At 40.8% G+C, this 21,503-nt stretch overlaps 1 protein-coding gene across 3 annotated transcripts in view; it reads left to right on the top strand.

Annotated features, from left to right (window-relative positions):
* Window positions 1–21,503, top strand: part of PLCB1 (phospholipase C beta 1) — a 398,108-nt gene that overhangs the window by 270,386 nt on the left and 106,219 nt on the right. For all 3 annotated transcript variants that reach the window (XM_054197179.1, XM_054197181.1, XM_054197182.1), the window contains exons 10-12: window positions 6,201–6,347; window positions 14,657–14,814; window positions 18,826–18,908. In XM_054197179.1, coding sequence (XP_054053154.1) covers window positions 6,201–6,347; window positions 14,657–14,814; window positions 18,826–18,908 — 388 coding nt within the window. The remainder of the gene's footprint in view (window positions 1–6,200; window positions 6,348–14,656; window positions 14,815–18,825; window positions 18,909–21,503) is intronic.

Below are 21,503 nucleotides of genomic sequence, written 5' to 3' on the forward strand. Positions count from 1 at the left end.
TCAAGCTGATGAGCTGGCAAGCTCCCAGGGACCCACGAGCATTTCCACATCCAGAACAATATGCCGGTCATGCTGGCACGCCAGCAGGGTTGGGAAAGCAGGAACTTGTTGAGTTACCTATGTCTCATTAAGCAGCAGGAGAAGGATTGTTGTGTCGAAAGCAGCCTATGCTTTTGCCAGCCCTGGAAACTGCACGAGAACAGTTTTACATGAGGCTATTATCTGTGTCTGCGCCTGCCCAGGAAAGGGCATAGTGCCCTGGCCCCGCACAAAGACTGTCACAGGCCTTGGTGAGAAAAATAGGCTACATTCTCTAGATGTAGTCAAAGATGATTATGAAGAGCCTTGTGATAACAGCAAGTCTTCAAATAGAGGAGCCTCCGGGCACTACACTCACAAAGTACAGTCTGTCCTGTCAACCAGTTCAACCAACTGGCTGGAATTCCTGTTTCATGGCAAATTTGTGAACACCATCTCCCAGGAATGGGGATATTCCCGATCTCATAAACTGCAGAAGATATCTTGATTGATGAATCTCGACAATATCCAAGAACCATAGAAGAGAGGATTCACTTCATTGCCCCTAGAGATTTTGTGAATTTTCAATAGGTCTTTGCCAGCAGTATGCCACCTGCCTGCAGACAGCTTCCAAGAAAAAGGATTTAGGATGGTGGAAATGACTTCTCTTGTCTTTTAGAGGTAACACACGTTGACCACAAAGGAGCCCTGTTTCTTACAGGCAAAATAACAGTTATGTTTTTATGTACTTTTCTTTAAACTGCCATCCAGGAACATTTATGTCTTTGATCCAGTGTAATAGATCTTCTAAGGTACAGGATCATGTAGCTTTAGCTAATAAGGAAATATTGTGAAATACTCAGAACTTGCCACTTCGTTTGTGCTCTTCTTTTTTTTTTTTCCTCCCTTGTAACTATTTTGGAGCAATCAGGTGAAGCTAGGGATGCAGAAAAAGATCAAGCTGCTGCACAAACACTTCCCATGTTTCACGTAATGAAGCTGATCACAGCCTGGGAAATTCAATATAACCTCTCAGCATCCCTATTAAATATATTACTCTTCTAGAAGGAAATTACTTCTCCTGCCTACCAAATTTTAGTGAGTAAATACCAGCTTTGGTTGACCTCACTTGGCTGTCAGTCTGGTGGTGGTTCTTTGATCTCTCAATGAATTTCACCACTGAGCAGGTCGTATGGAGCAGGTGTCCTGTGGAACCGCTTGCTAAGAAGCTGCTTCACACTTTGCCGCAGGTGAAACGCTGAACACTGGGGACATTTTTGGAGTCCCCTACGTGGGCTTCCTCTTCCTTTCTGCAATAAAGGATGAGGTTTGGAGGCAGCAGGTGAGACAGTCGCTGACAAACTCCCTTCCAAGAAACTGCCAGATGAAGTTGAGCTTCCAAATTAAAAGTGTGTATGATTTTGGGCTATATTTCTCTTGTGAAACGATGGCATGGGAACTCCAACGTGTGAAGAACAGTTTGCGTGGGCAAGCGGGCAGTTCTGATGGCGAGGGTGCTTTGCCGTGCGTTTCATACCTAGAAGGTAATGGGTAAAATATTCAAAAGATGTGGAGTTGTCGAGGTCCCTTTCTTTTCAAAGCTTCCTTCCCGTTTGGAAAACGGATTTTGGAAGGTATGTAGATGTATAAACAAGGAGAGAGGCATGTAAAGGCATTTCCAGACTTTCCAGTACCTCTAGCTCTTATAAGTTTTGAATTCAGATACATTTTTAGAATTACATAGAAGTGAATACAATATATAATTTATAATTTATCGACAAGTGTTCAGCTACACATTTTATAATTTTGAGGTATTGGGAATGTCTGTGATTAAGAATACATCAGATGCCTTTCGTATTTCTCCTCAGTACTTGCTCTTTTATTTAACAGACCCATTCCATTGCACAATAAAAACATTAAAATCGATCTGTTACTTAAATACTTGACTGGCACAAAACTTTAGCCAGTCGTTTATGTGTGCATTGACAGTCAAATATCCTGCAGCTGACATCCATCACAAATTTCTTCAGTCTAGTGAGTCCAGAGGAAGGACTGTCCAGTTCTGTGTCGGAGCCGGTCGGTTTTGACAAACTCTGCAAGTCCTCCATGTGCGGCGCTGCTGGGCCAGCTACGCTGGGACGGCACTCGCCCTGTGAGCAGCAGTGGATTTGCATTAAGTGGAAAACGGAAAACTGATTAGAAAATCCTTCATTTTGGCTTGAACTGGCTGTGGGTGCCCAGCCGCAGCGCCTCTGTGAGGAGAGGCCGGCGCTGCCCCCCGCTGGTTCCAGCCGGTTTCAGCCGGTTCCGGCCTCCCCGCCTCAGGGCACATCCTGGCCCCTCAGCCACCATGGTGGCCACTTGGGGCAAGCGGCTGTAAGAAAGGACAAAACGCTGTCGGCAGCGAGGAGTGAGGGGAAAAGTCTGAGGGGGAAAATGTGAGGGGCGGCCCTGGCAGCCCTGAGGGGAGAGGAGGAGCTGCGGGCCCGGGGCAGCCATTGCTCTCTATGGCAGAACGGTGGAAGGAGTTAAGTATTGGACATTTAAATAGACCACGTGCCACAGGAAAAAAAGAGGCATTTTTATATTTGCGCTGTTTAAGTGTTTTAATACAGCACTACGGAGTGACCCCATAGGGAAGTTTTAATTAATTGGATAAATTAATCAGGTAAATTAGAGAAGAGAGATTTGAGGGGAAAAATAAATACATTTCTCAAGCTGGTAAACTCCAAACCCTGCAGAGGAAAGGATCTTCAGTGAGGACTGTAGCTGTTGACATAGCTTCTGTTATGGTTACAGCTGTGTTTGCTCTTCGGGATCTGACTTTGCCAACATAGCTAAAAGAGAGTCCTCCGGAGTCTCCGCTTTCTTTGCATTGCACTTAGGATTATTTAGGAAGGTCTTGAACCAAACGTTACTGAAGTTGGTGGTAGCATTTCAACAAACACTGGTGATCTTTGGGGCTGCCGCTGTCTGAATAAGTGACATCAGATCGAATTTAACACGGCAGCAGTGAGTGAAAAAGACAATCCAGCTAATGCCACAATTGTAAGTATATGAAGCACACTGATTATTTTGAAAGTTTCATCAAAGGCCTAGGGTTCAGGTGAGATTAAAGCAATTATGTGCAAGCCAAAAAAAAATGTGAATGTGTCTTGTCCTTGTGTCTTTGCCTGGTGTGTTTCTTTTCCCTGTAACTTTTTATATCTAATCATATCATTAAATCTTCCTAATATATATCTGAAGATAAAAGGTGGCAGCTGTAATAGAAAGAACTGATCACAAATTATGTCTTCTTGGCATTGTCTGTGGTAAATTTGTAATATGCTTAAGAAAACAGAGAACAAATCTTCCCAATAAATCGAGGCCATTTCATTTTTGGATGACTGTCCACCGAGGATCGTCCTCACTGCAGTTGGTCTCAGAATATCATTAACATTGGTCACAAACAATCTACTCTTTAATATCCAGGATACAAAGTCCCTTTGACATCTGCCATCTCTGTTCCACAGTCAGACTCTCACTGGTGCAATATCATCTGTAATTGAACTTGCAAATTGCTTCACTTTCTGAAATGCTGACTGCTTAATTATGATGGGGAAAAATAACATTCTACAGCCATAAGCTCAGATAACCGTGTAACTCAGAAACTACGTAATTATATGTGTGAATAATGCTTGCTGTGATTTATGTTAATACCAGCAGCAATACGCAGAAGGACCACTCTACAGACTTTGTCTGTCTTCGGTGTGGAAGGAAGCAAAGAAGCAGAAAGACCCACAAAATAGAGAGAAGGGAGGAAATGCAGGCCTGGGCCTTGCTTGCTTTTATCCCAAAGGTGTTCAAGTTCACTCAAACAGGCTTTAAGAGATTGTGCAGTTCAACGCCCAGCTTAACCCACAGGTTTTCCATGTGGTATTGTCACTTAATTTATCCTTCGCTTCAGGTCTCCATCTGATAAACAAGAACTACAAGAACCCTGTTTTTCAGGTGTACTTTGAGTGTTAAACACAGAGATCACTTTGAGATGCTTGAATACAATGTCTAGTGGATTGAGATGCATATCTGTATAACAAAATGGCCACCTTTCTGAACACCATGTGATTAGAATGCCACAGTTTTTCGAGGAATTGTACCGTATGGAAAAACATTATGTTTCATTTTAGCTTGGAGCAGGAATGACAGAGCAACTTTAAGCCTCCTAGTCTGGCTGAAAGGCATGCATTCAAAACAACATGGAGATGCTAAAGATGACTCTGGATGAGCCGTCTCAAACATCAGAAGTCGCAAATCACGTGGTTTTGCTGGTTCCCCGTGTAGCAGCTATCCAGTTCAGATCTTACCCATTTTTCCTGTATGATGTTGCTTCTGTGGTGTAAATGTACACCACAAATGATATCTATATCCCAGTGAACTCGGTGCAGTGGATTTTAGCTCAAGCTAACTCCATGATAGTGCCTGATACTGTTCATATTCCTAATTGTCTCTCTGGTAGATTCACACAGCAGATAAATTGTTCATAAGTCTTTAGTTTCATGAAGAACCTCGGGGGGGGGGAGTCCTGATTTTCTCCATTTTATATTTTTTTCTTGTTAAAAGGAAAGTACATGGGCCTCTCTCTGTGGATGATTAATTACTCTATAAAAAAGCAGCTGTGGAGCCTGACGAGATTGCACTCAGATTACAGTCTTAAAATAGTGGATGGACTTGATGTTTTTCCTTCTAACCATCTTACAATTGTTGTCATAAGAATGAATGATAATTGCATTGCTCTGTATTGTCACTACATTCCTTGTCACATGAATAGATTCATTTAGTGCCACCATCTTGGCTTGTTACGAAAATGAGGCATCTGAACTTAAGACTGTTAGACCTTTTTCTCTCTGATCAAGAGCCAAATCCTAGGGTCCAAGCACAGATTTTAAGTAAATGCTTTACATGCTATATTTGCATCACGTGGTTACAAGCTTTATGAAAATTATGTAGGGTGGCTCGTTACTTTTTCATATACCAGAAAAATACATGTAAGTTTCTATGTTTGGGATAAAAAGGGATTGACTCTAAAAGGAGAGAGTAGCAGAATTGGGAACAGAACTGAAGTCTTCCATTTTTCAATGCCATTGTCTGTCAACTAAGTTTTTTTTCAGGAGAGGTGCTACACAGAATATTTTGGGTTGGGGACCAGAGGTAAGAAGTTCTCGTTGTCGGGAGTCACCAAGGCACACAGCTGCTTCAAGGGTCTTCGGAGATACAGAAGATCTGTTTTACTATAGGAAATAGCTGACTTAACTAAAGCTAAGTGGTTGAGTAAATCTACAGGTGAAATCTAGGCAAAATAACAAAATACCAGGCAAAGAGAAATGTCTCAAATTTGTTCAGTTAAGCATTAATCTTCAAATATAAACTACTGGATTTCTTTATTTTCTTTAGTCTAAATGTACAAATCGACACTAACCCTAAAATCAACTTTATGCAGAAGGCTTGACAGAGAAATTCATGCTGACGTAATAAGCACAGCTCCGCTGAGATCAATGGTGATATTTAAGCTGAGGATAGGACTCAGCTTTCTAATTTGCCAGCAGTATATGAGATGATCATTTATGCCGGCACTCCAGTGAGATATGAAACAGAAGACAAATGTAAAAATTACAAAGCAAAGCTTAGTTCCCACTTGAAAGGTGGTTCATGTAGTTTGCTTTGCTCTGCTTTGCAGCTCGGTTGCGTTCATACACAAGCGCTGAATCATACTCAAAAGAGGTCAAAGTTACCCGTTTCTTTTTGTGGCACTCTGTCTGACGGTTTCTTGGTTTCCTCTAGAAAGCATGCTTTCTTTTGTCCCCAGAAGACCCCTTTCCTTGATAGACTTTAGTTTATTTTCTCTGTTCTTATAGCCCTCTGTAACTGCGATTCCCCTGTGCCATTGGTTATCCATAGACACTGATTGTGAAATTATTTATCTTTGGTACAGGTAAAGGGATGTGTATTACCTGCAACTTATATGGCTGAAAATGAGGTAATAGTAACAAAAGAATATATTAATAACTAGATGAAGGCCAGTCTGATGATTATATGGTCTTTCACACACACCAGTGTATAAATGTATAGTGAACATAGCATCTGTATGTCGCAAAATCTGTACTTGAAATTAATTGATGCTTTCCCTGGATCTGTGTTTCTCTCAGGACAGATATCAGTGGATGGATTTATGCGATATCTGAGTGGAGAAGAAAATGGCGTCGTTCCGCCTGAGAAACTGGATTTAAATGAAGATATGTCTCAACCACTGTCACACTACTTCATCAATTCCTCACACAACACCTACCTCACAGGTACAGTGTTGAAGGGATCTGATTTCTTATCTTAACAAAAATCCATAGCATATTTGCAGCGATACCATAAAATATACTAAAAGCATCAGCAGTAAATGATGATGGAGCTTAGTCTCAGTGAAGCAAGGGTAGCACTTGATTGTTTTTCTGTCTGCTACGAACGTACATCAAATATACAAATATTAACAGGTGGGCAGCAGTTGGCTTGTTCAGATAAGGTCTGGTCTGAAGCCAGTGAAGTCCCTGGAAAGTTTCCCTCAACGTAGACAGGATTCCAGATTAAGGTCCTTATTTGGGGAAGAGAGGGAACAATGTATTTTTTATGACAACCAAGGATGGCCAGACGAGTATGGGAAACATCTCTGTAGCTAATAAATTTGCCCGTAAACATTAAATCTGACAGCTTGTTGAGTTCCATGAAATTTGCTTTGATTCAGAGATTAGAGAAGTCCCAACATGGCATGTAGCTTTCTGACAGTCCATTCATATCTGCAAGGAATGGAATTCTGGTCTCTGACTATATCTAATGTCTGAGCTGAAATTTTTAGATGCTATCATGTTTTTTAAAAGGCTGGGCACCCAGAAGCTCCTGTTAATTCGAATTAGAGTTAATGAGTCTGAACTTCTTTGCACAGCAAAGTCAACAGTGTTTTAAGATTCCGAAAAACTGAGGACAGTTTAGGAACCCAACTTTTGGCACTCATTTGCTAGACTAAGGTGCTGTTAACTTGTAAGAAAATAATTGTATATTTACTATTTTAGTTTAGCGTACGTAGGAAGAAACGCTTCTGACAAGCAGATGTGCACAGGGAGTTCTCTCCTATTTGATTTAATGTTTGCTTTGTCTCGTCATGTTTGTTAATGACTTAGCATTATGTTAAAAAACAAAAAGTAATGCTACAGCTTGTGCTAAAAATGTGACTTATGGATAACATAGGCTTTTTAATGCTATTAACAAACTTGCCCTGGCTGACGAAGTCCTTCAGAATGCCAGTATGACAAAACATAAACAAAACCATGCAGTGGTGATGCCCAGTTTAAACAGACCATGCTGTAGTTACTTTCATCTGTTTTGTGTTTGTTATAGCATTTTCTACAGCACCTTCTAGTGCTTTCATAAAGTGAATGAACTGTCATTGTTTCCATCAGACGCCATTTTTCAGAGGTTTATATCTTGGCTGTAAAAAGTGTTTTGTGCTAAAACTTGTCATAGAAATATTCGGCTTGACAGCTATTTTGTTTCTCTGAATTAACAGAAATGAAAGTCAGTGTGGCCGCTTATAAGTTATGATTCCAATATGCAGAAATTTATGCTCTTTGTAAGAGTGCAGACATGTCCAAAGCAAAAGCAATTTTTAATTATGATATTTTGCAGGCCTCTTACCTCCAGTATGGACTTTGTTCTGTCAGTGAGGATTAGGAACCACTTAAGCCAAATGCTGTAGCTTTATACAGATTTTCTGGAAGAAAACAGTAAAGCCGCTTTACAAACGTGAGAAGCATAAACCCACAGGGAGGACAGACGGTGCAGTTTAAAGTTGGTCTGAAGTGATAAAATATGTCTCTCCCCTCCATCAGCATGAATTTATAGCCAGTGCCATACCACAGATTTTTATCAGGGCTGATCAGGACAGAGTCAAGTTCTAAAGGTCCAGAAGCACAGAAGCCAAAGAACAAAGAATTAAGGATGGGAATTCATGATTAGTCCAAGCTATTCTAAATTTTTTAGCTGCACCACAAGTGACCTAACATACTTAATTATTCCAGGAGAGGGAAAGTTTCCAAATTCACTGACTTGTATTTGAAAGTCTGCAAATCATCTCAGATTGCATCTACAGGTTTCTTTGCCTGCGTTTCTAAATAATTTCAGAAGCTACATTTAGAAGTGTGATCCTTAGTCTTAATTCAACATAATATTCCTGGCTTAGTAAATGGGAGGGAGTAAGTCAGAGTAAACTTGGGGGATAGTGCAAAGTAAGTTTGAATATATTTCAAATTCCATTGAGGAGTGTATATTTTCACATTTACAGGCACAAAACTCACGCCCTTCCCTTTTAGTATGTTCATTACATTCAGTAAATGTGTGGCAGCTAGCCGACAATGGGATTAATGATTTGATTTTTATCTGTGTATTACAAAAACTGACAGCCTTAGATTTTGCTTTGAGGCTAGACCAGATACAGCAATCACATTGCCGTTTGCTTTCTTCCAACAAGGACTTAGTAAAATTAATAAAATTAATGGTGGCAGACTATTCTTTTTCCCAAGAAGATTTCAGAGGGTCGGCTGAAGTGCTCATGACTTTGGAAGGGAAGTTTCGGTAGCACCTCTGCCCTAGTTGGAGCTGTGAAATAGCAACTAGTCATGTAATAATTATTAGGACAATAAGAAAACTGTTCAGTCTACCAATACTTTATGATTACTGTGCTTAATGTCCTACCAATTATCTCTCCCTTTGTTAGTTTTGTTAACCCAGAAAAAGCATGCACAAAGAAACATTAAAACATAAAAAGAAACATGTGCACACTCTGAATTTATTTTTAATTACACTGATCATTTTCCTAGCCTTTAGTAGGAACCCTTGGCAGTACATCAAGTTCTGATTATTTATTTAGAAGTGTTACTGCTTTCTTTTTCTTAGGGAAATGTAATTTTAAAGAACAAAGGTAAAAATCCATGAAGAAGGAAGTGATTTATAGTGGACCTAAGCTAGCCTAAAGAAATGTCATCTTTTGGAAACTTTTTTTTACTGTCTGTCATCTTTTTTCTCACTGGTGTCATATTTATTTATTTACTCCTTTGAACCCTTAATGTTCAACGCTGATTTTTTCTGGTTTCTCACCAGTTTCACCTCAGGTTACTGCTGTTGTCACAGTGGGGAGTGACTTTGCAGCATTTCTCTCAGCAGCACCAAAGTCTTATTATGTATTATTATCAGCGTTGTATACTTTGATGGCTCTGTAACTTGCTGTTGTATATGTGAAATGCAAATATGAAAATCAAAGCCCTTAACACATGTCTTGTCTTTGGCTAGAAGGAAAAATTACAGCATCAGTAGGTTGCAGAGCTTTCAGTGTAGGGTGTGTAGCCAACTTGGGACTATCCCATTCACCCTCAGCATCTGCTTCCGTGCTCACAGTTCAGTACTTTCAATTATTTCTAGAAAAATATCTCATGAGGGGCATGTTCTCTTCTTTATTGCTGCTGTGGCCTCTCCTCCAGCTTTTCTGTTCCCAGTGATTCCTCAGTCCTAACCTTCTTCACCTTCAAAGCTGCCCAAACAGTATCTTTCCTGTTTCCAAGATGACAGCACCATATGGAAGGGAAGGAAAGCTGGGTGATGCTTACTCTGAGCATGAGTTTGTCGTACCACAAAGACCAGTTTTTGCCTTGCTGCTTTGTGCCTCTAGAGCTGCGCTGAGCTCAGGTGATCGGCTGGCAAGACCCAAGGCTCTGCTCTCTTCCAGCCTGACCACGTCCTTCCTGATGGACCTAGAGGGTAGGAGAGCTCAGGGAGCTCGTGCAGCAGAGAGGAGCTGGGCTGAGCAGGAGCCATAGCTGTCCTGCCAGGAGACCCAGCTAATCCCGTCCAGCAATCTAAGGCAGATAAACGAGGTTCTTCTGGCACTGGGGTCGCAGTTCATCTTAGCACGAGGACTAATGGGTAAAAAGAAGTATTGGTTATTTTTCAGCTCTTCTGTCCATCATCAGTTTGTGGAGGTAATTTTTTTTTTACCTTCCAGCTGTTGATATTTTGCATAATTCCCCTTCATATCATATCATATCATAAAACTTTGTGTAACACTGAGGAAAATGGCTGAATTCTTAGGGACGAAGTTAATTTGAGCATGATGACTTCACCTCACAGGAAGGAAGCCACAGACCACTATCTGGGCCCTGTGGATGGTTCAGTGTGACTGTGGAAGCTACTTCCACAGTTATATTGTTGAATTGACTGTAGCCATAAAAAAAAAAAAAAAAAAGAACCAAACAAACACACAAAAAAAACAGTGGAGGGAAAGCTGTTGTTGCTTCACAAAATGGAAAGATGTTCTTCGTGGAAGGTCTTAGGTGGAACTTTCTGAGATACCAGTTTGGTGTCCTGCCTTCAAATAAAAATCCTATATATAAAAAATAGCTTTAATAAGATGGTGAATCCCGTTTGCCTGACTTTCTTGCATCTTCCTCTGAGGCGGTTTGGCTTTTGTGAGAAGATGACTACTCAATTAAGCAGACTGAGTAAAAATTCCTTAGATCTCCTGCTCTGCCATGTCTTTATGTGACTGCTCTAATCTTGACAGCTGGGTGTTCATACTAGCACTGTTAAACCTCAGTTTATCTTTTCGTGGTGCTAGGGGGTACCTGCCCTCCCTTACCAGCCTCACCCATGCAAATTCCCTCTTTCTGAAGCCATATTCTAAGTGAGGGAATTTCTACTTTTAAAAGTGAGTGGAAACCTTGTATAAACAGAGAGAAAAAAATCATATAGATTGTACCCTTAAGGCAAAATTAATTAGTCTACTATGGATCAGCAACTGACACCAAAATTTCTAGTGGAAGCTTGCCTCCAGTAGCAGCAGAGGTGAGCACAGAGTGAAAAAGATATTGTTTGGTGAGATCTGAGATAGTGAGATATCAACAAGGAGAAGAAAAGTCAAGACCATGAAAGTGTTTTGTTTCCTTTAAGTAATATTTCATTCACTACTGCCCAGTGAGTTTTCAAGATCCTCTGTGCCTTCTCTCATTTGCCTCTTTAGACCAACCAGTTGAAGCATATTGAAATAAGAGGTGTGTTATTTGAAGCACATGGAAATAATAGGTATATTATTTTCCAAACCCCGTTCTTTAAGGAGAATTGTGTTGAGGATTGGGTAACCTCTCTGACTTCAATATCAAAGGTCTTCAAATGGCCGAAATCTCTAAGACAAAGATACAGAGAGCTGACAGCTGGGGAAGGACCCTGTAAGTAGGTCCTGGTGGGTCCCACTCCGTCACCGCAGCTGGTCGTGCCCTCTCTTAAGTGGGTCCCACTTTCTTAAGTGGGTCCCACAGCTGGGACGAGGGCTACCCCGTGCCGGATAGTGTCCCTCGCATAGCCTGGCTGCAGCGTGGGAGCTGCCCAGGCACTGCTAGCGGCTGAGCTGAAATGCAAACTCAGAGGCTGGCTAGCCCCAGCCCTCCTGGCATACGTGAGTCTTGCATCTTCTGCTCGGATGGGCCTGAATCAATACTGACAGCAAGTGTATTCCTGCTGCTGGCAGGAGCAAGCCTGACCGCATGTCTGCTTTGGTCCAATGTAAGGTGTTAAAAATAAAAGCCACAGGGCGAGAGCCTTTTGACTTACAAGCAGTCGCAGAATATGTCACAGAGTGGGGTCTAATTCACTTGTCCCGTGCATGGCAAAATAGCTCAAAAGGAAAATAGAATCAGATAAATGCGCTCTGTCTAAAAAAATCTTAGCTGCCAGCACCTTCTGTTGCTGCTGGAGTCAGTAGCCAGACTCACAGCAGTACGAGGCTGTGAGTTTGTACACTGCAAACCACAGCGTATGATCCAGAGCCCTGATTGCTTTTCCGGGACTTGCCTAAAGAGAGGAGGTTCAGCAACTCCAAGTTTGTGCATGGCAAAGGGAGGATACAGGCACTTCTTCATGCTGGGAGGAGGCGGTGCCATGGGTGGGCGAGGGGGCAGGAGGAGCCTCTCTTTCTACAATAGTGAAGAGTCACGTGACTCCAAATACCTGGATCCAAATATTGCCCCGGTTTTAGGATGATACGTGTCATAAAATCCTAACCAAATTTTAAGTGCATGTATTGCAAATACCTTGCACTTGGAAAAAGAGTGGTTAATGAACCCAAGAAAGATGCACTTCCTGAGAAATGAGCAGCTTAAAGTGATAGAAGCGTGGAACTGGTCTGTATGGGGAAACATGGTGTGATATCCTCAGCTTACATCAATTAGCACGGGCTATATAGTCAGGTATGATTTGGCCGGTTATATTAATTCTTTTTAGAAAACTGAGTTTTTGTCAAAATCTCTTTCTCCTTATCCAGTATCGGGTGATGGGATACAAATATTATGGTATTACTTTAGATACTGTATGTATTATTGAAGGGAATATATAATGCTTTCAATTTCCAGTATTAAAAATTTGATCTGTTCTCAAGGTATTAAAAATATCGTACTGGAAGTATTCCCTTTAGTGTCTGTGTTAGCACATTTTAGAATGCATCTATTAAAGAGGTAGTTTGGAATAGGTGCAAATAGAGACTCACACAACAGAAATTTATAAATAATACATGCAAAAAACATTTGAGGGAACATTTCTAATATTCCGTATTTCAGAAAAATAAGTTATTGAGGCTATTAAAACATTTGCCAGCAATTTGCACTCTGACTGGGAGTCTTTCTGAAGATGGAATGTTTGGGAGGTTGAATATCCTCTTATCCTTAGCAGGAGTCCTTCCAAAATGTCTGAGCCTTATTAATAAGGTAGTGTGGAGGAGTGTCGTATGGCAAGCGATGCATGTCATGATTTACTTAAGCACTTTTGAAGGTTGAAGATCTTGTAGTCCAAAATGCTTAGCAATAATAACAGCCAGTAGTCTCTCAGGACATAAAGTAGAATTTGTTAATCATAAAATAGTTTGTTAATCAAAATTCAATATGGTTTGAGGGAAAAGAAAGACATCATGAAAACAATTTTCTAAGTGAATGTAGTATTTTGGGCAGCAGAGTTCAGTGGAGCCATATAACGAGAGCCAAGCTCTCAGAAGCAGATGCTTAGGGACGTATACACAGAAATGTGTGCTGTTGTACCCTGACCCGTGCTTCTGCTGCGTTCCATCCTGAAAAAGAGCCGCTGCTTACCCCAGACATTGGGATTGCACCAAAAAGGCTTTTGTGTGAGTAAAGGTAACCCGCCATAATCAAAGAGGAAACACAGGAAAAAGTTAAGTTTAAAAAAAAACCCCAAAAACTTTATCACTTTGCTGACTCCATTTGGATTTTCAGAACCTTCCAGAACCGGCCAAATTCTTCTGTTATTGACATTTATTTCTCATTGGTTCCAGCAGGAGCTGAGAAATCTTACAGATTTCAGCAGGAGTAATATGGAGTATTTATGATTGCTCCAGCTCACGTATCAGACACAAACGGTAAACAGGAGTGTTCCAGTAAAAGGGTTTTTCTGTTACAGTTCTAAGTGGAGAGAAAGCAGACAATGCTATTTAGTGAAGCAAAGCAAAATATGCAGTTCCCAGCATAAAACCTAAATGCAGAACCACAGAGACAATAAAATGATTAGAGTAATCTGCATTATATTATATGCCAGCCTGGATATGAAGCATTTATATGACCCCGCCAGTGAAGAATCTTTAGCATAAATGAACTCACTTCATCCTTAAAACGCAAGTGAATTCCCTTCAAGAAATCCAGGAAGGTCTTGTCGAGTATCGTGCTAGAAAGCAGGAAACTGCATCCATTTTCTTCACATCTAAAACAAGCATAAAGCCATTCTTCCATTATCTTTACCTCTCTGCTGCAAGGAATTGGAATCTATGTGGCTGGGATCAAGCCCGTTGCAGCAGATAAGACACTCTGGCTGGATATCCTTCCCTCAATACAACGGGATTTCTTTGATGGCTTGGGGGGGGGTGGTTTGTGAGTTTTCTTAATACTTCCTGAGTTTGGGAAAAGCTGAGTTTTCCTTGTTTATTTTTAGATTTATATTATGTCGTTGGAAACTGGTAGTTTAATTAAATTTCTCCCTATGTAATGCAGTACACATCAGGAAATTTAACTGACCAACTCAGTGCGGCGATTAGTGTATTAAATATTGATTTGAGACCTGGTAATGGTACCATTAGTGACTGTGCAGGAGGTTTGTTTTATTAAACTGCATTGCATGTCATGAGAAAACGTGATCTTGCTGTCCTGAGTCACCTCTGAATTTTGTATTGCTTGTCATAGGATAACAAAGTCTTTCAGAACTAAGGCATTTTACTTTTATTTTATTTTATTTTATTTTAATGTATTCAGCATGGTCTATTGGAAGTTTTTGAATTGGCTTCAGTTCAGTTATTTCTCCTCACTCACAGCATTTTGACTGAGGGCAGAATCCAAATCATGACATTGACCCTGCTTAAGTCATTTCCGATGCGTTCCTGGGCTTTTTGTGTGCCTTCGAGTGTTATTCCTTTCAGGCAAGGGTAAAAGATGCTGTTAAATCTAATTATTATGAGATTATTTGTATTTATTCCTGAGGCCCAAAATGACTTCCCATTTTGCATGTTCTTGTGCTGTCGCAGCTGGACAGCTGGCCGGGAACTCATCGGTGGAGATGTATCGGCAAGTGCTTCTGTCAGGCTGCCGCTGTGTGGAGCTGGACTGCTGGAAAGGACGAACAGCTGAAGAAGAGCCAGTCATTACACACGGATTCACTATGACAACAGAAATATCCTTCAAGGTACAGCAATGGAGCACACTGGTGTAGCTGGCTTTAGCTAGGGCAGTTTCTTTCATCTAATATGCCTCACAAGTACATTGCCAGAATATTACTGCAAAGGTGGAAGGGAAGAGAAACGCGAGGGCAAAAAGATGCTGTAAGAGGTGATTTCAGAGCACGTGCAGAATTATTGGAAGAGAAGAGTTGCACTGTGTGGACCTTGCACAGGAAGAGGTCTTTGTTCTTGCCTTCCTCCATGGCAATCGGAATGTGATGGTCTGTGCCATGTGGGGACTGGGCTCAGTGCCCAGGTCTGTACTCCTGTGCATGTCTCTGCATCCAGTCTTACGAAGGGGAAGAAACAAGGTAGACTACAGCCAGGGCTGAACGACCAGGTATTGCCACCACAACTGGTTTTACGCAGCGTGAACTGGGTCTGCGGATGGGTCTGGACCCAAGACGCTAGGGAGGAAGGACTGGTTAGTATTAGGAGGAATGAGGATTATCCCTGGTTCTTTACGTGTCCAACCCTAGGTATTGCGTTTGTAGGAGAGATATTGGAAGGTATTTTAAACCTACTCACAGAATCACAGAATGGTAGCAGTTGAGGGGTTGGAAAAGACCTTTAGGATCATCTAGTCCAACCCCCTTGCCAAAGCAGGGTCACCTACAGCAGGTTGGACAGGATCTCGTCCGGGGGGGTTTGGATATCTCCAGAGAAGTAGACTCCACAGCCTCTCTGCGCAGCCTGTTCCAGGGCTCTGGCGCCCTCACAGTAAAGATGTTTTTCCTTATGTTCAGATGGAATTTCCTGTGTTCCATTTTGTGCCCGTTGCCCCTTGTCCTGTTGCTGGGCACCACAGAAAAGAGTCTGGCTCCATCCTCTTGACACCCACCCTTTAGATATTGATAAGCATTGATGAGATTGCCTCTTAGTCTTCTCCAGGCTAAACAGACCCAGGTCTCTCAGCCTTTCCTCTTAAGAGAGATGCTCCAGTCCCTTGATCATCTTATACTCAGGAATATTTCATCTGTCGCTTCAGGGCAAATATTTTTTTCTCTGCACAGAAAACTGTAAAAATGTATTGACTGCTGGTTTCTTTTCAGCACTGAAAGTGTGCTGCTTGACTGAGGAGGAGCAAAATGATAGTGAAATAATGTGTCAGAAGTGTGTGAATCAATTCAGAGTGATCGCTGGGTCTTGAATGCTGAATCATTTATCAGCTCACGCTTTTGGTGTGACCACGGTGCAGTTCAGTCTGTCAGTTTTCTCTCTCTCCTCAGATAGGCTTTCTGAAGTGCGGAGACAGAAGCAATATATACTCCCCATCCTTACATTGCGGGGATTTTTGTGGGGTTTTTTGTTTGATTGGTTTTTACCTTGCTTCATGACTTATAGAAATCAGTAAGGTTTTTCTCAGCTGCAGACTGTGAGCTGCTGTCAGGGTGAGATCTGATAGGGAACCAACAATATTTTTCACACCATAGCCAGGAATCTGTCCATGTGTACTTTATATATACCTTGGAGATCCTGTTTCAGGTGAGTCATTCTGCAGCTCGAGTAAAGTATGGAACTTCTCATGTTGTTCCTCTCTTACCATTGAGAATTTGCATTTACATTTGAATGCAGTGCAAGACTGAATCACCAGCATACCCGTTTCTCCACTGAACCAATGCCTGAGCTTCTCATCCTCAGGTTTCATCACTCTAATCCTGATTTTACTCTTTCAGGTTATTTTCCCCATGCATGCTCTATTTCATCCCTTTTTGCAGTTGACAATTAATTTATGGGTTTAATCCACAGCTTTAGCAGTGTGTAGGAGCAAGAAAGGCCTCAGGACTGCTTTCAGCAGTACCTCTTATAGAATCATAGAATGGGTTGGGTTGGAAGGAACCTTAAGGATCATCTAGTTCCAACCCCTCTGCCCTGGGCAGGGACACCTCCCATAGACCAGGTTGCTCCAAGCCCCGTCCAGCCTGGCCTTGAACCCCTCCAGGGATGGGGCAGCCACAGCTTCCCTGGGCAACCTGTGCCAGCGTCTCACCATCCTCACAGTAAATTTCTTTCTAATCTAAATCTCCCCTCTTTCCGTTTTAAACCATTACCCCTGGTCCTATTGCTCCAATCCTTGGTAAAGAGTCCCTCCCCATCTCGCCTATAGGCCCCATTTAGGTACTGAAAGGCTGCTATAAGGTCTCCCCAGAGCCTTCTCTTCTCCAGGCTGAACAACCCCAAGTCTCTCAACCTTTTTTCATAGGAGAGGTGCTCCAGCCCTCTGATCATCTTTGTCGCCTCCTCTGGACCCATTCCAACAGGTCCATGTCCTTCTTATGTTGGGGACTCCAGAGCTGGACACAGTACTCCGCGTGGGGTCTCCGGCCTCAAGTGTTCTTAAGCCCTGTGTGATGCTCCATAACCAAAGGGAGGGTGCAGGTTGGTGGAGACCAAGCCAGTGCTGATGATCTGGGTGGAGACCATCAAGATGGGAGGACTCAGTATTTGTAACCCGATTCTCAGCACTGCTGTTCCCTTATAACGGCAAAATTGCCTTAGATGCTTTTGAGAATCTCAGCGGTTTTGAACAGCATTAAGGTGGTACCAGCACTTAGTGATTTACTGGAGCTGGAAAGAAAGCGTGCAGTGGGAATCACTTCATCGTGCGTTCCCCCATAGGAGAACTGCTGCTGTGAAACTGCAGCTTCCCACCTGCCTTCACCCAGCCTTCTGCACCATTTACTATTCTTCTAATAAATGCTTTGCCTTTCTGCTTTCTTTAAAGACTAGAGGTGGTCTTAGTCTAAGCACGTGACTCATTAGTGATATGTGAAGCATTTAAATATTTGGTGATTGCAGTTATTAAATATAGTCATTCACCACTGTGTGCTGAGAGCGCTAATTTCTCATAAGAGATACTACAAGTTGTGTGGGAGCTGTGTTTTTTCCTACTTACATGAAGACTGTAAATTTTGTTTGTAACCTTGCTCATATCAGCACATCTTGAGATAGCTTGTGCTTTCCTTCCAGCCCTGGGTTCTGCAACCCCACATCAGAAGAACATACCAGAAACTCACCTTTCATTTTAGGAAGTGAATTTCTTACTGTTACACTTCTTGATTGAGCCTTTAAAAGTACAGAAAATTAACAAAAGGAATCCCCAGAGGAGGCTTGTTTAAAATAAATACATCTTTTAGGTTTCAGTCATCCTTATGATTTGGGAGGGAACAGGTTTATGGGCTGTTATAAACTCCGGAGTTTGACAGCAATGCACATGGAACGTCTTCAGTGTTATTATAAGTTCTTTTGAAAAAGATTTGTGTTCCAGTAGGGAAGCATTGAATAATTTGTAGCAGTGAGTGCATTACTATATTGTGCACCCCACTAAAATTAGTGTTATCAAATGATTCCTCTACTGGATTTACAGTTGCCATTTTCCGTCGGAGCTGAAAGGAAACTTCTACAGAAGTTTCAGTTTCTGAGCCCTGTGATGATTACTGTGCAGCCAACTGCTTTAACTGAGTAATGTTTTTTCTTCTTCCTTTTTTTCCTTTTTTTTTGCCTTAAAGGGATTTCTCTCATCAAAAAAGAGGGAACTAAAACTTGTGACTTGGAGTAACTAAGGATTTTATGGATACGTGCTTGTGCTGATGATGTTTAGAAGATATGTGTTTGTCAGACCATGTTTATTATTATGCAAAATAGTTCACAAAAGCCATAGCTTCAGGCATGGAACAACTCTGTGCAAAGACCAAGTTTTACGTATAAACTATTGATTTAAGCAGGCGTAAGTCATTTCTTGAGAAATGTGATGCTTGAGGCTCATGAGATGTTTTGGAGATTTGATTACAGTTCAGGTTGAAAAAATTGGTTGCTGCAAAAGCGCATCCGGAGCTTTCTGGGATGTTTAGAACAGAAGGTCTGACTTCAGACAGTTTGGGTATGATTTCTCTTTGGGTCTTTTCTACCTTCAAAGAACAAAAACACTGTTTCTTTAGAGACATAAATTTGTAACTGTCTGTATTTTGATTCTTTAGGAAGTAATAGAAGCTATTGCTGAATGTGCATTTAAGACATCACCCTTTCCAATCCTCCTTTCCTTTGAAAATCATGTGGATTCGTAAGTAGTTACCATGTTTTCCTGTATGGTGCTATATTTTTTTATAAGGTCTAAGCACAGGATTATGTATGTACTTGTGGCAGCTCTATTATATGACATGATCAACAGCTCTTACCCAAAAAAACCATGTATCAACCTGAGTAATCAAGATGCTAAGAATGAATCGCACGTGTTCTTAAAAACCTTCCTGAATTAGAACCTTTCGTATGAAAGAGAAAGTTTTAATAATTGTGAGACAAATTGTGTTAACTTTATGGTCTCAATATGTGCTGCTGGAATGTAGCAGCACTTCATCAAAAAAAAAGAAGCAATATTTCACCTGCATATCACCCTGTTCTGTGCTATAAGCATATTCTGCGCACAGAATGTGGTCTGTTTCTCCTATGTTAGAAGTAGAGGCCAGAACCATAGAGTAGCTAGGATTGCAGAATAGGTGGTATGGAAGGCCAGGAACTGTTCAGTTACTGCCAAAAAATACCAATTTGCTGAAGCTGTTTTCTTCTTCTTTTCTGTTAATTACAAGAAAGGACATTTTTCTGCATAAGAAAAGTGAGCACAATTTTAAATTTGTCCCAGTTGTCTATTTGTTGATGGTGGTGATGATGATGATTATTATTATTGGTTTAGTTCTGATATTTCTTTTTTTAAGTTTGACATTGACTTTGGGTTTGAATATAGAGACCACATGGTTCAACGTGGGGTGACACTGACACATAACATGTGCTTCAACTTCAGTTGCCTTTTCCCCTTTTGTTTTCTGCTGTGAAAACATTTTCAACACTTCTGGGGCCAGTTTGGTCTGAGATATTTCTTTTTTTTTTTAATATGAAATAAAAAGTCATCTTTGGGGCAGTTATGAATGATTTAATACAAATCAGTTGGCACTTTTGCTTCTTGCAGAGGAAAAGGGTGAGGGCTAACTGCTTTTCCCTTGTTTTAGGAAGAACATTCTCGTCACAAGGGAAGGAACTGGTAGAAGAAGCTGTGTAAGAATGTTTTTAAGAATAGATGTGACAATACAGATCAAAAATGGTGTAGGTAGAAAAATTTAAAATCTGAGAGCTAAGCTACACTACCTGTATACATCACAGTATAAGTTTACACTAACTTTTGTGGGCAAATATGTGCTTGCTCTGTGCACGTTTAAAGGCCACATGGTTATGATTCAAAGAGCTACCTGTTAAATCCTGCTTAGTTAGTTCTGTCTTCCTCTGAAAGACAACACAAATACTGTATTTAATTTCTTTCTCTAATCGGTCCCCTCGCTGCTTTCTTTTTGGTGTAAGTTGTATCCCTTTGGACTTGCATATGCTTACCTACTGCTGTAGGTTTTAACTCACAATGTTTTTCTCAGTGCTTCCAAATGCAACCGCTGGTCTTTAGAAAAGATCTCAACCATTGTTCTTCAATGTGTTATATTTTATATTCATTCTTCTGTATTTGTTAAAATATACATTCACTTCGTTACTAAAAGGCAGAGAAAAAGCAACATCCAATTTATTTTAACCAGAAGGGTTACATTTTTCTTCCTTTAAAGTCATTAAGACTTAAATCTTCAACTATTCCAGGGTGATCTGTTCTATTTTAGGAAAGTAAAGAACTAAAAAAAAAATGTATAAAATAAACTCCTGTCAGATGAAAGTTACATACAAAAGTGGCTTTAAAACTATAAGATGAAACACTGTCAAAATGAAAGGCGATGTGATACTGCAGGAGTATGTCAAAAAGGGAACAGAGTTACTGCTGCCTTACTCTGATCTTTGCAATTTGCCCCACAGAAGCCACTGGACCTTTCTCTCCAGAAAACTCCAGTCGTGGAATAATGAATTATCCCTAAGTGTAGTATTTGATGTCCTTTACCATGCATTGCTATGACATAGGTTTTTAGCAAAGCAAGTTTGCAAAAACAATATCAAGTGTTTTCTCTTTCTGAGGCTTTATTGCTATTTATTATTTTCTGCTGCAGTAAATCATCAGACTTAATGTGTATGATTTCTAATTTTGCTCTGGATGAAAATAATTTCTAGTTATTTTCCTGACTGCTGCAATTATCCCTTAATTTCTTCACTAGTTGCTAGAGAAATCTGCAATTAGTCACGCCACTCACAGAAACCTTCACCTAATTTCATGGAATGTTCCTTTTGTCTTTTCATTTACTTGGAATGTTGTTTTTCTCCTAGATCGTAAAGATGGGCTTTGCCCTAAGTATTAATAAAAGAGGCTAAGTGGTTTTATAAAATTCTTGTCAAACAAATCCTGTGACATCAATTCCTACTTTTGGGTGACCAAATTTTTCTTCTGATTTTCAAGTTACAAGAGTCAGTACTCATGTGTGAAATGCTGGTCCTGCACAAATCGATAGAAATTTTGGCATTGGCTTAAACAGAAATGTGGTTTTAGCCTGTGTTCTGTATTCATGGCTTTTAAACAGACTGTGATTATCAAAGGTAAATCGTTTTACATCACTACCATAGATATGACACTGTTAATCACCACTGGACTTAAAATGCAATTTTTCTTTCTTGTGGTTTGTGTTCATGAGAATATTTTTAACAATTTTTGCCCACCTAGGGAACGAATAACTTATTAGCACGT

This window comes from Rissa tridactyla, chromosome 3 (genome assembly GCF_028500815.1).
Source record: "Rissa tridactyla isolate bRisTri1 chromosome 3, bRisTri1.patW.cur.20221130, whole genome shotgun sequence".
Lineage (NCBI taxonomy): Eukaryota > Metazoa > Chordata > Aves > Charadriiformes > Laridae > Rissa > Rissa tridactyla.